The following is a 15505-nucleotide window of genomic DNA, read 5'->3' on the forward strand; positions in this document are numbered from 1 at the left end:
GCCATGTGAAACGCATTTCAGCTCAGATAGATTATCTGCAAATATTAATAGTCCGTTAAAATCAAACAGAATATTTTTTCGTTAATGTTCAAATGATGTGAATTGATTGTGATAATGAAATTGAAAGTACCGGTACAAAATTTGATTTGAATTGAAACTGAAAGCAAGCTTACGATTAGATTTAGAATTAGAAATACAAATTTTATTATTTTATTAATATTGGTTTATCATAATTTCAGAAACACCCTGCTTAGTTATTTGCAAAAACCCTTTCGTGCAATCGGGCCCAGCCCAGCTTCGTCCGTGCTGTGTAATACGAGGCAGGCTGTGGACATAATACATATGCTCTCCAAAATGGGATACTATTGGGGTCGCAATAGCACTCAAAATAATGAAGGGAAAAATATAAATTATGCACTTACCTCGATTATATCAGACACAATCCTCATCCTGACTTCGAGGCACAAACTGGACCCCCCCAAAAGGAAAAGTTCTGTCTCGTTCGTTCTCCTGTCAGAATTGAATGGCTGATCGATACTGAACAATCGTGACAGAGGTCTAACTGTTCCTTCTTTGAGGGTCCATTTTGGGCCTCAAAGTCAGGATTCTATCATTATCTGTGTCTCACGAAAGACCTTCATCCATCTTAATAATCGAGGTAAATGCATAATTTATATTTTCCTCGGAGTGCTAATATTGATTATTGCGACCCCATTCTACCCCATTTGGAGAGTACCGTATATGTTTGACTTGGCCTTGAGGACTCCATGATGATGTTTTTTAAATATTTTGACATATACTTCTTCATCACGGAGCCTTGAACTGCCTCCCATATATGTATAAAGGCCAACGCACACCTTACGACCCGACTGGTCTGCGACTGAGTGGGGGAGATGTGACGTCACAGATCTTGTCAGCTTGATCGTTGCACACTGGTCAGAGACAAGTCGCAAGGAAAATCGGAAGGATTTGACATGTCGAATCCTTATGACTGGATCGCAAGCTCAATCCAACTTCCAGCCAATCAGACAGCAGAGTTGTACGACGCGTATATGATAAACAACGCGCATACGCAGTAGTAAGCGCATTTTCTCGGTTGTTATGGCAAAAAACAAAAGCGCATGCGTGATTTGCAGACAGCATGGTAGTCGGATCGCAAGGTGTGCGGTGTCAAGGTTTATGACCACCTTGCGATTCATCTCCCCTCACTCAGCAAGCCAGTCGCAGACCAGTCGGGTCAGAAGGTGTGCGGTGGCCTTTAGAGACAGATGTAAACAAAGATGGATTTCCATAGGAAATCCATATTTACAGGGTGAAATCGGTGTATAAGTGTGAATTCTAGTGATATTTGAACCTTCAAACGCCTAATTGCGTATGAAGGTTCCAAAAATTGGTTAATAAAAAGGTGAAAATTTTGAGGTTTCTTACCAGACCTCGATCCATTTGTCAACAAAGCAAATACAATGGGTCTGACCCTTGAACCGCTTCGTTATGACGTACATTCGAATTAGCGATGTTACAAAATTCCGTTTTGAAGAACAATTTATAGATAGCCCAGGAGTTGTTTGTTGTATTCATCATGAGATCAATGATAAAATGCTTGTGGAGAGTTTAATGTTGGATCCATACAAAGAAATTCATACTTGTGTTGAATATGAAATGAAAGTTTGTCATTTGAGATGCTAGTGGTAACTGATTTCATGTGATAAAATCCAATCAACCATTGAAAAGCTAGTATTTTTCGGGAGTCCCCTACAGTGGACTGTGATTGCCAATCAGCAGAAATTACTCAAGAGTGCACAAATTTTGGCATAATTCTACCTAAAATATGACTTTTCCCTGCAAAATCCTAGGTCAAATGGTGTTTCAGAAGCACCAAAAATATAGTTTGCTGAAGTTTACACTGCCATCTTTGCTTTCGTGATGGAATGGGAAAGCAGCTGCGCAATACCATCAGTGGTAGCCAATGCAAGATTACTCTAAAACATGCCTAGATCTAGTAGGTAACTTGTTTGTATCAATCAATTTAAACAAGTATTTGATGGCACATTAGAGTCACATTTCAGTGCCGAGTTCAGGCAGAGTTACATTTGGGTCTGTGCCCGAACAAAGTGCAAAAAGGCAGAGCCAAGACAACCTCCAGAACTGGGGACAAATGTAAGGCTGCTTTGATTATCGTCTTTATCTTGGTTTGGTTGATCAGTGTAGTTTTTATTTATTACACTCACAGATCTAGGTTTTACATACTGGGAGAGAGAAGGCACATTTTACAAAACAGAACTATGGCTGCCCGAAAAAAATCACAGTAAGTGTGTGGAGTTATCCTTTTTTAAAAAAAATTGAATGCAATGAATGAATGCACAGACCAAGTGACTGAAAAAAATGTGTACACCATTAAGAGTAGCTGAATTATATTTAAACAAGAATAGCTTATTATTTGAGTAATCAATAAACATGTCAAGTGATACATTTTTTTTCTTCACCCTTGAATGAACAAGAGATATTGTTTTGTTTAAGAGAGTGCCACAATGAAAGACAACAAAGTATTAATGACAAATATGTCTATACTTTTTTGAAGTATATTGGTAAAGAAACTTCAGTGAACAATGTATTGCCTGTCCTGATATTGTGAAATTTTATTCATTGACATTCTTTGAAATTATTTGTAGGCCTCTTCCAGATGAGAACTTTTACAGCAAACTAGCTGCAGATTTTGATGAAAGTGAAGAGGTAAGTTAATGCTCAATTCTATTAAGTGTCCATACTGAATGCTTATTGTTGTATATCATTTGGTCTACTTGCAGATGGTCTTGGGTTGGTTAATTATCATAGATATGCCCACTTGGTCTACTATCAATTGTGCCAAGTTACCATTGCATTAGGAATCATACCAATTAAATTATTTTATATTTTGAAATAAAAAAAACAACAAAAGATAAAGACTTGTAAAGAGTGTGTGACTTCATATTTCTCTGTTGTATAAAACTATGATGTGTTCTGAAGATGATGGTAGGTGATGTTGAGTATAACTTCCATTGTGGTCCTTTGTGTGACAACAGATGAAGTTATACTCAATATGATGTGCTTATTATTAGACTAGAAATTGTTTTTAGCTTTATTATTTCACATCTAATTTTTAGGAAATATTCACTTTTGTCTTTACAAAATTTTGTTTGACACAAAAATGTCTCCTCAGAATTCAAGTGTATCCGATGCTGATGTCAATGCTCTCACAAAAGCATTAGCCGTAAGTACCATTGTCTTAAAAAATGTATATTTTTATACATTTTATTAGCATTTTGGAAACTACTATTATTGTTACTATTGTTGTTGTCATTGATTTAGATAATCTTCCTTTTGACATTGTTAATAATACTATTACTATCAATTTTAGTATTACTATGGTTATTTTTATGATTGTTAGTGTCATTTTTGTGTCGATACTATTGTTATTATTATCATAAATAATTATTTGCTCTTGATATTGATACTGATCATGTACTTTACAGGCTTACTCACAAGGCCTGATGAGTCTTTCATATACTTCCATTTCTTTGAAGACATTATATTAGACAATTTGCAATGATTGCAATCTCCTAATAATTTAAAATTATTGATGCTTTGGTCATGTAATAAGTATTTGGTATTAAAATTCTGTCACAACAAACATAAATTAAAAAAATATATATAAGAGGCCAGGAATTGAGATAAGTATTTATTACAGTTAAAAAAAAAAGAAATAATTTGTCATTAATGTGGGTTGCTCCCTCCATTTGGAATTTCAGTAGATATATTACTCTGATCCCCTTGGAAATGAAATGTCTTGTTTTTAGGATATGGATGACATGGATGATGCACTTTTCAGTTCTTCACTCAAACAAAAGAAGACCCCCAGCAAAGAGCCCCCCAGCAATGAAAACAAATCTGCTAAGGGATCATTGAGAGATACACCTAGTCCTGGGCTGAGTAGGACAGGAACATTTAGTGATGACCAAGATGATGATATGTTTAAAACATATGATATTGAGAAGAAAGGTAAAGCCACATTTTACTTGAGAAGATTAGTTTGTTTATTGTAAACAAAACCATATTTCACATGAGAAATGAAGTAGATGGGTTGATCATTGAAATTATGAGGGAAAATTAATTTTCCTTCAAAAAAAAAAAAAAAAAGAAATAGTTGATAGTAAAAAGAGGAAAAATCTGCATTTTCTTTACCATTTACTTCACTACGGTAGTTTTACATTTCAGGCTTTGATGGCATCTTACCAATTGGAATCTATTATTCAGATAGATTGGTGTCTGTCTTACATGACATTTTAGTTTTGTGATGTTTACGATTTCATACCATAGAGTATGTGGTCATAATTTGACTATAACTTGTCACCCGAGAAGGTACTTAGCAATCTCAAACATACAAATCACATCACATATGAGTGCACAGAGATTGCTTGTGTCTACTGCAGTGGAAAAGCATGCATTAATTGGAAACATCAGAAACATTGATGAATTAGAAAAAGAAAGTGGAGAAAAATAAAAATGTTCTGTGCTGATCAGTGGCGTACTTAGGATTTTCCAAAGGGGGGGGGAAATTTTTTGGAGGAGATTTGACAAGTAAAAAAAAAAGAGGGTGGACATGTTATGTTTTTATTGCATTTTTACATTACAAATGGATCTGTTCTGACTTGTCAGGGGGGGCAGTCTGCCCCCCCCCCATTAAGTACGCTAGTGGTGCTGATCACACTTCCATAGATTGTATTCATTGTTAGTGTATCAAGCATTGATACACAGATGACGTGAATACATGCTGATGTTGCAAACAATTTTGATATATTTCTTGGTGGTATTTATACCCCCACCAAACAAAGTTTAAAGGGAGTATCTAGGAATCACTGTCTAGCCAGGTGGTCCGTCTGTTGCAAATCTTGTGGGTCAAACTACCTCCTCAATTTTTAACCAATACTTATAAAATTCAGAACTCATTGTTTTTGGGCTAAAGATGTGCAAGACTCATTTTTAGCATGTGCCAGAAATTAGGTTGCCATAATTGCATATTATTGCAAACTAAGGTAAAAATATTGCGGTTCAAACTACTTCATTATTTTTTTACGAGTTCTCTTGAAATTTGGCACACACATTAGTGTGTAAAAGCTGTGCAAGACATACTTTTTGCATGTGTTTGGAATCTTGTAACAGTATCATGTGGCAAACATTAAGTATAAATCTTGCGGTAATTGCATAGGGTGGGGTTATTAAGCAATTAAGCATTTTCAATGATATTTCTACTTTGCTTTCAGATATTTTAGCTCAACAAAGAGGAAAACATAAACAAATGCTGTGACTTTCCAATAATGATGTGTTTTTAGCCAACAGGTACCTTATCTATAACAGTACCTGTTTGCACAACTGTGAATTTTAGATTAAACTTAGCATTGTGGAGCTGTAGTATTATGAACTCCTAATGAATGGAATGAAACTAATTAATTTTCTTTGTTGTATATTTCAATGAAAGGTTCAAAAGCTGAAGAAGATAAAAAGTCATCTAGCCTGTCCAAGACCTTTCCTGGTAGATCTAAACCTAAATCATCATCTTTTGACTTTGGAGGTGAGTGGATCAGTTAGGTAAAAGAAGCCACTAACCCATATCTCTCTCTGTCTCTCTCTTTTTCTTTAATAATAATATTAATGATATCACACATATCACATGATTAATAGGTGACCTGAGATGTGCTCCAGCGACAAATGCTCCAGGCTTTATAGTCTAAGATATAGGTTGCAATAGGGTTGTATGTTTGGTTTAGGATAGGCTATCGTGTTAAATCCAGGGTTGAAGTTGGTTATTCCATTTGTGTGTGAAATTTATAACGAAGCTATTGTCACTGAAGCAAATGTCACGGAACCAATAAATATGTCTCTACTTCCGGAAATTAAGAAAAGAAAAAGATGTGTAGGTGGGTTCACTCTTTTGAATTGAGGTATAATTTGAAGAAGATTCATATTGAAAACTGGATCAATCATTTTTAGGGAATTTGGAAGTCTATTTCTTAAGGTGTGCATGAGCAAATGAACGTTCATGTTTTTGTTGATATTTGAGGGTAATTAATATATTCTTACTATTAATAAATTCTTTACTGCTTCACAAGTCTCATTTTCATAAATCTAATTAGGATGTGGAGCGTTGTGGCCCAGTGGATTAGTCTCCGGACTTTGAAACAGAGGGTCGTGGGTTCAAATCCCAGCCATGGCGTAATTTCCTTCAGCAAGAAATTTATCCACATTGTGCTGCACTCGACCCAGGTGAGGTGAATGGGTACCCGGTAGGATTTTTCCTTGAACGCTTTAGCGCCTATTAATATGGCAGCTCAGCTACAGCCGGGGTAATAATATGATACCAAGTATCAAAGCGCAGTTGAGTATATGCACATAGTAACTGCGCTATATAAATGGACATATTATTATTATTATTGGGATCAAACTATTCTTGGATGTTGTTATTGTATGTGTATAGGAATGCAAATGATTTGATTAGATTTTGGGGTCAAAAGATCAAGATCAAAGTTCACAGGGGTCAATTGAAAAAAATATGTAAATATGTTCTTGATCTGGCAATTGATGTTGGAGGCATACATTTTGACTGCAGTTGATTCAGTTTGATAATTGATTAGATATCGAAAATGCGTTCCCATTATTTTGAATAGGGAATAACTTATGGTATCTCACTGAGCAATCAATGGCTTGTAATCTTAATGACTTTGTTTTCTGTTATTATTAGAGTTTGATGAAGATGACCCACTTGCTGGTCTTCTATCTGACGATGAAGATGCGCCAAAACCAAAGAAAAAACCTGGAAATAAGACTACAAGAAATCCATTACAGGTGAATTCACCAATAGAGGAACATGGTAATTAAAAAATAATTCAATTTTCATTTATATCATTTTCGATCATAATACAGAATATAAGTAATTGGAAATCCTTGGCCCCCTAATGTAGCATTTGATCATGTGATTAATTGATATGACTGACATACTAATCCATGTTATCGATCAGGAAAAACATTCTTAAGAAAAATTATGTAAGCATTGCCAAGCCTTGAAATAATCAGAGCTTGCAGACCAGTGTAATTTCATATGAAAAATTGCCCCTGGTCCACAATGTTTTGCTATGAACCAGGGGCAAAACTTTTGATTAGTTATAGGTTCATTAGTTCGAAAATCGACACGACCTAGTTTCTGGACCAACCCAGAAATAAAAATTGTGTCCCAAATGCACTGTTTCATTCTAACCTGCATGTGTTTTTATTTTTTGGTTATTATTAACTAGCGCCATTTCGCGAAGTAATGGATGAAATTGGCCAAGATAGCGTGACGCATTAACTTTCCATTCATTGCTTGACTGTGCCTTGTGTGCTACTCTGAGCAGATTATTCACAACCATACATCAAAACTTCAACAATCCAAGTTTCAACAATGATAAAAAATATGGACAATATGGAAAAAAACAACCTTAAAATGCTCTGAGGATGTGGTGAAACTCAAAAGGAGCTTTAAAAATCTTTGAATTATTGACAGATTTGAGCTCATTTTGAGTGGATTTCATTGTCCACCCCAACAAAACGTTGAATAAAAAGAAGCAAAATCCAACAAGCATAACACTGAAAATGACATCAAAATCTCATAAAAATCAGAAAGTTATGACATTTTAAAGTTTTGCTTAATTTCACAAAACAGTTATATGAACATCCTAGGGGGTATGCAAATGAGGAGACTGATGATGTCATCCACTCACTTTTTCTTTTGTATTTTAGTATATGAAATAGGGAATATTCTTTTTTCTCCTCATTGCAAGTGAAACATTTATTGATTCCTCCTGAAGATGTGGAATGAGCAATGTTTAATACTATATGATTCTGTCAAGTCTGTCCTTATTGTCGAATCTATAAAAAATGAAATATTGTATGATTAAAAAAATAAAAACAAAAGAAAGAGTGAGTGAGGGACATCGACTGTCTCACTGAGTTGTGCATATCAATGTTTTGTGAAAAATAAGCAAAATTTTAAAATGTCATAACTTTCTTATATCGAATCCGTTTTCAATGAAATTTTCAGTGTTATGCTTGTTGGATTTTTCTCTATTTATTCAAATCAACATTTTCTCTGGGGTGGACTTTACCTTTAAGTTGAAGCTGATGTAAAAATTGTGCAGAAATCCAGTCAGATTCAATGCCGCCGCATTCTCCGGATGGGTACAATCACAGAGAATTCTTCTGCCCTGCCATAGACATAGAAGTACCGATATCCCCAGGAACATATTGAATGCGCACATACAAATTTCTTGTTCATATGCGATATTGCCATCTCGTGCTCATTGCCGATCCTAACATATACACAATAGCATTTTGAGAACCAGTGATTGAACAAATTCGAAAGTGTGCTTGTAATAAGCTATTTATTTATTTTTTAAATTTCAAATTACGATGCATGTATTTGTATTGCTAAACTGCTCACTCACAAATTTTGCAATTAGCTGGAAAATACTTGCGCCTAACTGACTAGATTATGATGATTTTGTGGCTTTATAGGCAAAATTGGTAGCTTTAATAGCGCAAATTTGCGCCCTGTGCCCGCCTGTTTGAAGGCTTGCCTCTTTTCAGCTTTCAGATATTATTGCCAATCAATTGCCAATGTACCAGTCATTGATAGTGATTGATCATTACTTGCTATCTATTACCACTGGCATTAATCGTAAAGTTGAAATCAACTTAAAAGCATTTATTTGTAATGTATTTTTGAAAGTGGGAAATGTTGGCTTTGTATCCAGAAATGGAGGTTCATTGTCGTGAGCGACAAATCATTGTTTATTGATATAGAGTTAACAGTCATGCTCTTTATTTCTTTAGCTAAGAAATACAAGAGGGACAAATTTTGTTAACTGGTATAAGGGTGTAAAGATTTTACCTGTACATAATTTCCGTTTCCTGTTGGTTCTAAGGAAGAAGGGCAAGGACATCCATATAGCACAATGTTTAGATACCACCCTTCTGCTTAGCCAAGTGATGATTTGTTAAAGCTATTCTCTTGCTTCATTGTTGCTAATGTTTCTTTGTGAGAAGGGTTTACTTGAAGGAACAAATTAACCTAAAAAAGATATGATTGTTAACATCATGTATAATGTATACAGTATTCGACATTTGGAGAGAGTTGACAATTGACAGACAGACCAGTAGCTTGATTTCTTTTCTTTCTAGCTGTGTCTTCCAAGAAATCTGAACCTAAAGGATCTAATCAAAGTAAAGACAATCTTCTAACAGGTGGGTGGTTTTATTTGAAGCAAGGCTCCTTTTGTAATTGTTGAGCACTATCTTGTTTCTAAGGGGATACCTACATATAATAAATGAACATTTACATGGCAAGCACCAGTTTTTTTTGTGGTGCCACCCTTATCGTTTATTTTTTTTAATAAAAAAGCAGTTGGCAAGACTTGTGCTTGGTTTGCCATTTTGAATACCTTCAAGTTCATTGCCATTCCAATTGCATGCACTTATCTGTACTTTATTTGTATGACAGTAACAATTGGATGGGAAAACTATTTTTGATTTTTGGTGAATTGAATTATTATGATCATTAGTATTAAATTACGATATTTTGTCAAACTGCTTTGCATGTCAAATCACTTTGCATGGGATGTATTAACCCTTATTAAACTGGGGGGGGGGTCAATTTGTCCCCCCCTCGACAAATTTCATCACTACGCTGTCATGCAAAGTTTTTTGATCGCGCTGCTTACTGACTTTTTACTTTCAAGTCTTGTGCATCTTTTGAGATCAAAATTGCGACGCCCAGGGACGCGGTTCTGAAATTACGCAACATCTTGTAAGTGCATGTCAGACCCGAATTTGCTCAAAAACGTGATTCCTTGTAAAAAGTCAATGCAAATTGTGTTTTTCATTATTTTTACTTTTGTTTGTTTAAATGGATTAATTTTATTAAAAATCCAGACATCATCGTGGCTAAGGCCGAATGGATATGTATTACAAGGTAATAATGATAAAAAATATATTCAAACAGTATCATAGATAAATACAAAATAAGTAATATGGATAAAGTATTGTATTGAAACTAATTGTGTTGTAGAAATCTAGAAGGAAATATTAACTTAAAGTGAATTGTGTGTCTAGGAAATGAATAGTGTGTATGCCATTGTAGTATTCAATCATAATAAAATCGGAAAAAATTAACAAATTAACGGAAAACATTAAACATTTTGGAAAGAGATATTTCAAATGACGGAAAAATAAAATGATAAAGGAAGAAAACTATATGATTCACGCATGTGCTATTATGAGAAAGTGGGCAGCGTATGTGTAAATTCGTTTAGTATACTGCCAGTTTCTTTAAAGTTTTACATTTATTGATTTCAAGTAATTACCTATTAAAAAAGTAATCTATCAAACACAAACATAATGAAAAATTCTTAAATCAGTGAAAATATGAATATTATGGTCAGAAGCGTTTCCTAGTGTACAAACAAATTTGAATAATAGAGATATACTGGCGGGAAATAAGTAAAACATCATTAAAGGAAACCAAAACCCAAGAAGAGAGGCAATCTTAATGGAAAGAGTAAAATGAGAGGAACAATTTTAAAAAAGTTTCATCAAAATCGGTGATGAAATAAGCAAGTTATGGGAGTTTGAAAACTCTTGTTGTACTTTTTGTGGGCATCCTCAAATTGTCAAACGTGCTTCAAAATGGCTGATTTTGTGGACAACTCTCCACTTGTTTTGTACACAAATTTTTAGATTTTCCTCATCTTTCAAATTGCATCTTGCCTCCTTCTGAGCACAACATATGTCATGGGAAAATATAATCCACACCATATATGTCAAGGTCAGGAGGAGATAATGTGAAATATGTAAAATAAAGGGGAAAATCTGGAAATATGTGCACAAAACAAATGGAGAGTTGTCCACAAAATCAGCCATTTTGAAGCACGTTTGCCAATTTGAGGATCCACATAGTAAGTACAACAAGACTTTTCAAACGTTCATAACTTACTTATTTCATAACCGATTTTGATGAAACTTTTTTAAATTGTTCTTCTCATTTTACTCTTTCCATTAAGATTGCTTCTCTTCTTGGGTTTTGGTTTCCTTTAAAATTAATCTGAAACTAAATATCTAACAAAAAATTGCATTTAATTTTTTATTAAATTCTTATGTATTTCTTATGTAGAAAGAAATACATAAGAAGGGTCCTCGACAATGTTCATTGGAAAAAACAATAAAAAACAAAGGTTTGAAAAAACAAAGAAATACATAAGAATGAAAAAAAACAATAAAATGCATAAGAAGTTAATTATATTTTTGCAATTTTTTGTTAGATATTTGTTAGAAATGTAATAATTGATACTCCAACCAAAAATTAGCATTCTACTAGCTAGCTATATAAATTGAGTTAAAGGCAAAAACACACAAAAAACAAAGTTTAGGGCAAATTTCATACACTTATTTGCATAATTGATTAATTAAAAATATAAAGAATTAATTTTTTTGAAAATTTGACCAAACAGTCTTGTAGTTTACATTCGGCTCTACGCACGTGCAAATTTTCGCGGCGATCGCGTGATCAGCGGCCGTATATGGACCTAGTTCATGAAACTTGGACATTAGTTTAATCAAGTATCACTGAACATCCTGCATGAGTTTTATGTCAAGGTCAAAGGTCATTTAGGGTCAATGAACTTTGGCCGAATTGGGGGTATCTGTTGAATTCCCATCATAACTTTGAAAGTTTATGGATCTGATTCATGAAACTTGGACATAATAGTAATCAAGCATCACTGAACATTTTGTGCAAGTTTCAGGTCTCATGTTTAAGGTCAAAGGTCATTTAGGGTCAATGAACTTTAGCCGAATTGGGGGTATCTGTTGAATTACCATCATAACTTTGAAAGTTTATGGATCTGATTCATGAAACTTGGACATTAGAGTAATCAAGTATCACTGAACATCCTGTGCGCATTTCAGGTCACATGACCAAGGTCAAAGGTCAATGAAATTTGGCCGAATTGGGTCTGTATCGCTGAACATCCTGTGCGCATTTCAGGTCACATGACCAAGGTCAAAGGTCAATGAAATTTGGCCGAATTGGGTGTATCTGTTGAATTACCATCATAACTTCGAAAGTTTATGGATCTGATTCATGAAACTTGGACATAAGAGTAATCAAGTATCACTGAACATCTTGTGCAAGTTTCAGGTCACATGATCAATGTCAAAGGTCATGTAAGGTCAATGAACTTTGGCCATGTTGGGGTTTTTTGTTGAATAACCATCATATCTCTGTAAGTTTATTGGTCTAGTTCATTGGTCTAGTTCATAAAGAGTTTATTGGTCTAGTTCATAAAGAGTGGACATAATAGTAACCATGTATCACTGAACAACTTGTGGGAGTTAGAGTAGTTTTCAAAGTCAGCACTGCTGCTATATTGAACTGCGTGATGGAGGTGAGACGGCCAGAGACATTCCACTTGGTATTTTTAATTTGTCAAAAATATAAAGATTTTTTTGGGAAAAATGACGCCTAAATATTTTTCAGCTCCTGATAATAAAGCAATGTGATGAAGGGGCATGACATACTTATTTATTTGATATCAAATTCATCATGATAGCACAAATATTTTATAAGATACAGTGAATTTTATGATGCTTGGCAAGTGTCAAATTTTCTTTGAATTTCCTGGTTGTATGTAAATTTCTGGCCTCAACTGTATATATGTATATATATAAATTCAAATAGTTTGTTTTTTGTAATTATCTAAATACAGAAAAAGACAAAAACAAAACACCAACTGTAAGCAACTCTACAAAGTCTAAGAAAGCAGACGACATTGATTTTGGTGATGATGATGAGGGAATTTTGGATGGATTAGGTTTTGATGACACACCAAGAGGTATGTATATGATTTTAATCATCTCTCTTTCTTAAGGAATTCTGTCCAAAGTCTGCTTTAATACAAACTTAATTGAGATGAGGGGCCTTTTTACCACCCCTCAACATTGTTGTCTGTCATCCATATTGTTATTTTTTTGTATTTTGTTCCAGTTGATATTTGCATTTTGTTGAGGACTTGGGAATAATTTCTGTTGCTATTCTGTGCATTTTGAGAAAAAATATGTTTTTCCAGTTGATTTTGAGAAAAAATATGTTTTCTTTGATTTTCCGTTTGAAAAACCACTTTCTGTTTCAAATTGCTGATTCTGTGAATACTGTCCGTTTTCCGCGATTGCAGAAAATCACTGTCCCTACAAATCATTATGCACACAAACATAACTGTGGAATGTGCTAAATGCAATTTACTTATGTAACCATGTATCCAATGCAATGTCATTCTCTACCTTCATGCAAATTTTGATCGCGATTCTGCGATCCACGGTTGAGATTTTGAGCAGGGGGAGGTTCCCCCTGCAGGGTTCCCGCGGTCATGGAAAACTTGGAAAAGTCATGGAATTTTTCATTTGTTTTTCCAGGCCTGGAAAAGTCATGAAAAATGAAAAAATCAAGCTATATCATGGAAAAGTCATGGAAATTAATAAATTTGCTTATTTTGACCTTATGATTCAAAATTATGTATTTTGTGACTTGTTTATTTTAAGCTACTTATTTTTTTCTTTCCGAGCGCTGCCAAACAGTGCAGAGAAATCAGCTCCAAATCATGTTCGGCCGACTCTCTCTCGCCATAGCATGCAGCATGTATTTGTTTGTGTGTGATTAGGCTTTGTTTTCCACATAAATTATTATGCAAAAAAAAGTGCCGATAGTATTTGTGTGTAGAGTCAAGTGTGAGTGTGAATCAAGGCTGTATGCCACTCAAAATGTTCCTTCAGCCCGTGCCCTACTTCTAGCATATCGCATACACATTCAAAATATTTCCCCCCAAAAGAAACAAAAATATTTCCACCTCCCCCCCTTACTCGTGCATTCAAGCTTCCGTGTACGTATGTACTGATATTTGTGGCATGATATGCGTGCAGATGAATATCAATATATAACATGCATTACACGTGAAATGAGAGTTTGTTTTTTTGTGTGCGCGACCGAGTGTGAAAATCACGGAAACTCATTCTTGAATGCCGAGAAATATTGTTTTTATATAGACTTCGTCTAATTTGGCCTCATTACAGATGTTTTGGATGATAATTTATTGGAATTATTTGGAGCATATTTTTGCGATGAGCAGATTGAGACATGAAGATCGACACAATCGTATGTTTTCCCCAGTCCCATATACTGATTTTGGAGTGGTAATCAAGTGTGTATGTGTTGGCCGTTTTTATTTTGTGGAAACTGAGACCGAGTGACACTCGTAATTATAATCGTGAAGATCATACGCGGAAAATTATGAACGTCACCGAGCATTTCAATTCATGGATATAGAACTATTTTCCCCACATTTACAGGATTTACATGATTTTCTTTGCTTGAGAAATAGTTATTTGGAGCTATTCATTTGTGATGTGATTTGTACATGTACCAGTTGCAGAATAATTTGAACTTGTGAAATGATGTAGGTCAACACTCGACAGATGGATTTATGTGAAAATCAATTGTGAACGCTTGTTTTGGCTGTTTATTTTTTTATCTGTCAAGTGAAATTACATTACCACAAGCATCATGCCGGGGAAATGTACATTCACGAACAAGTGGATAACAGACCCTAATAGTGGATTTCTAAGGATGCGAGGTTAATATTGTCATGAAAAATTGACAAAAATGCATGGAAAAGTCATGGAAAAGTCATGGATTTTTTTTTAATGGAAGGGGCAGGAACCCTGCCCCTGGCATTCAAACTTGCAAAATAGCATTGGTAAGTTAGGGTTTAAAGTGATGTGTGTGTTTTCATAGCAGGAAAGATGCGGCTATGGCTTTCAACCAGGTACCTTTTCCAAGTGCCATATATCATTTGACTTGTTTCTCAGCCTTCCATCTAAGCAATACTCTCAATTCTGCTTTCTGAGATAACAATATCTGCAGGTATCCTTTTCATTTTCCTCATTCCCTCAGTTTTTCCTGTCAAGGCAAGATGTTTCATATACCCAAACATAACTTTGGAATATCAGGCATAGGTTTAGCCATTCAAATGAATAATACTGTCATACTTTGTCTTCAATTTACTGGTACAATTCATTTTATTTCATTTTGTCAGACGTCCCAAAGCTGGATAAAGAGCAAGAGGCTGCTAAAGCCAAGGTTAGTGACCTGTTTGGGAAGACCAGTATACTTGATAAGCCACCTACAAGTAAAGGTCGAACAAAAGAATTCCAGCTAGATAGCAAGTACAAGAAACAACAAACAGGTATGGAATAATCATCAAGAAAAGATTTGTGGGGATTTCAAGTTTAGTGTAGATGCTGATGTTGGTTTGAGTTTAACTCAGTACAAGAGGAGATTATTCCCAGGACCAGCTTTATGTAAAGTTTGATGCTGACTCAAACATTGACCTGT

At 34.8% G+C, this 15505-nt stretch overlaps 1 protein-coding gene across 3 annotated transcripts in view; it reads left to right on the top strand.

Annotated features, from left to right (window-relative positions):
• LOC121422378 (fas-binding factor 1 homolog) overlaps positions 1 to 15505 on the top strand; it is a 57326-nt gene that overhangs the window by 352 nt on the left and 41469 nt on the right. For all 3 annotated transcript variants that reach the window (XM_041617380.1, XM_041617381.1, XM_041617382.1), the window contains exons 2-10: positions 2231 to 2305; positions 2670 to 2730; positions 3197 to 3247; positions 3834 to 4035; positions 5513 to 5605; positions 6773 to 6901; positions 9247 to 9309; positions 12828 to 12953; positions 15207 to 15356. In XM_041617380.1, the coding sequence (XP_041473314.1) occupies positions 2283 to 2305; positions 2670 to 2730; positions 3197 to 3247; positions 3834 to 4035; positions 5513 to 5605; positions 6773 to 6901; positions 9247 to 9309; positions 12828 to 12953; positions 15207 to 15356 (898 nt within the window). In that variant the 5' untranslated portion in view covers positions 2231 to 2282. The remainder of the gene's footprint in view (positions 1 to 2230; positions 2306 to 2669; positions 2731 to 3196; positions 3248 to 3833; positions 4036 to 5512; positions 5606 to 6772; positions 6902 to 9246; positions 9310 to 12827; positions 12954 to 15206; positions 15357 to 15505) is intronic.

Source organism: Lytechinus variegatus, chromosome 10 (assembly GCF_018143015.1).
Source record: "Lytechinus variegatus isolate NC3 chromosome 10, Lvar_3.0, whole genome shotgun sequence".
In the NCBI taxonomy this organism is placed as follows: Eukaryota; Metazoa; Echinodermata; class Echinoidea; order Temnopleuroida; family Toxopneustidae; genus Lytechinus; species Lytechinus variegatus.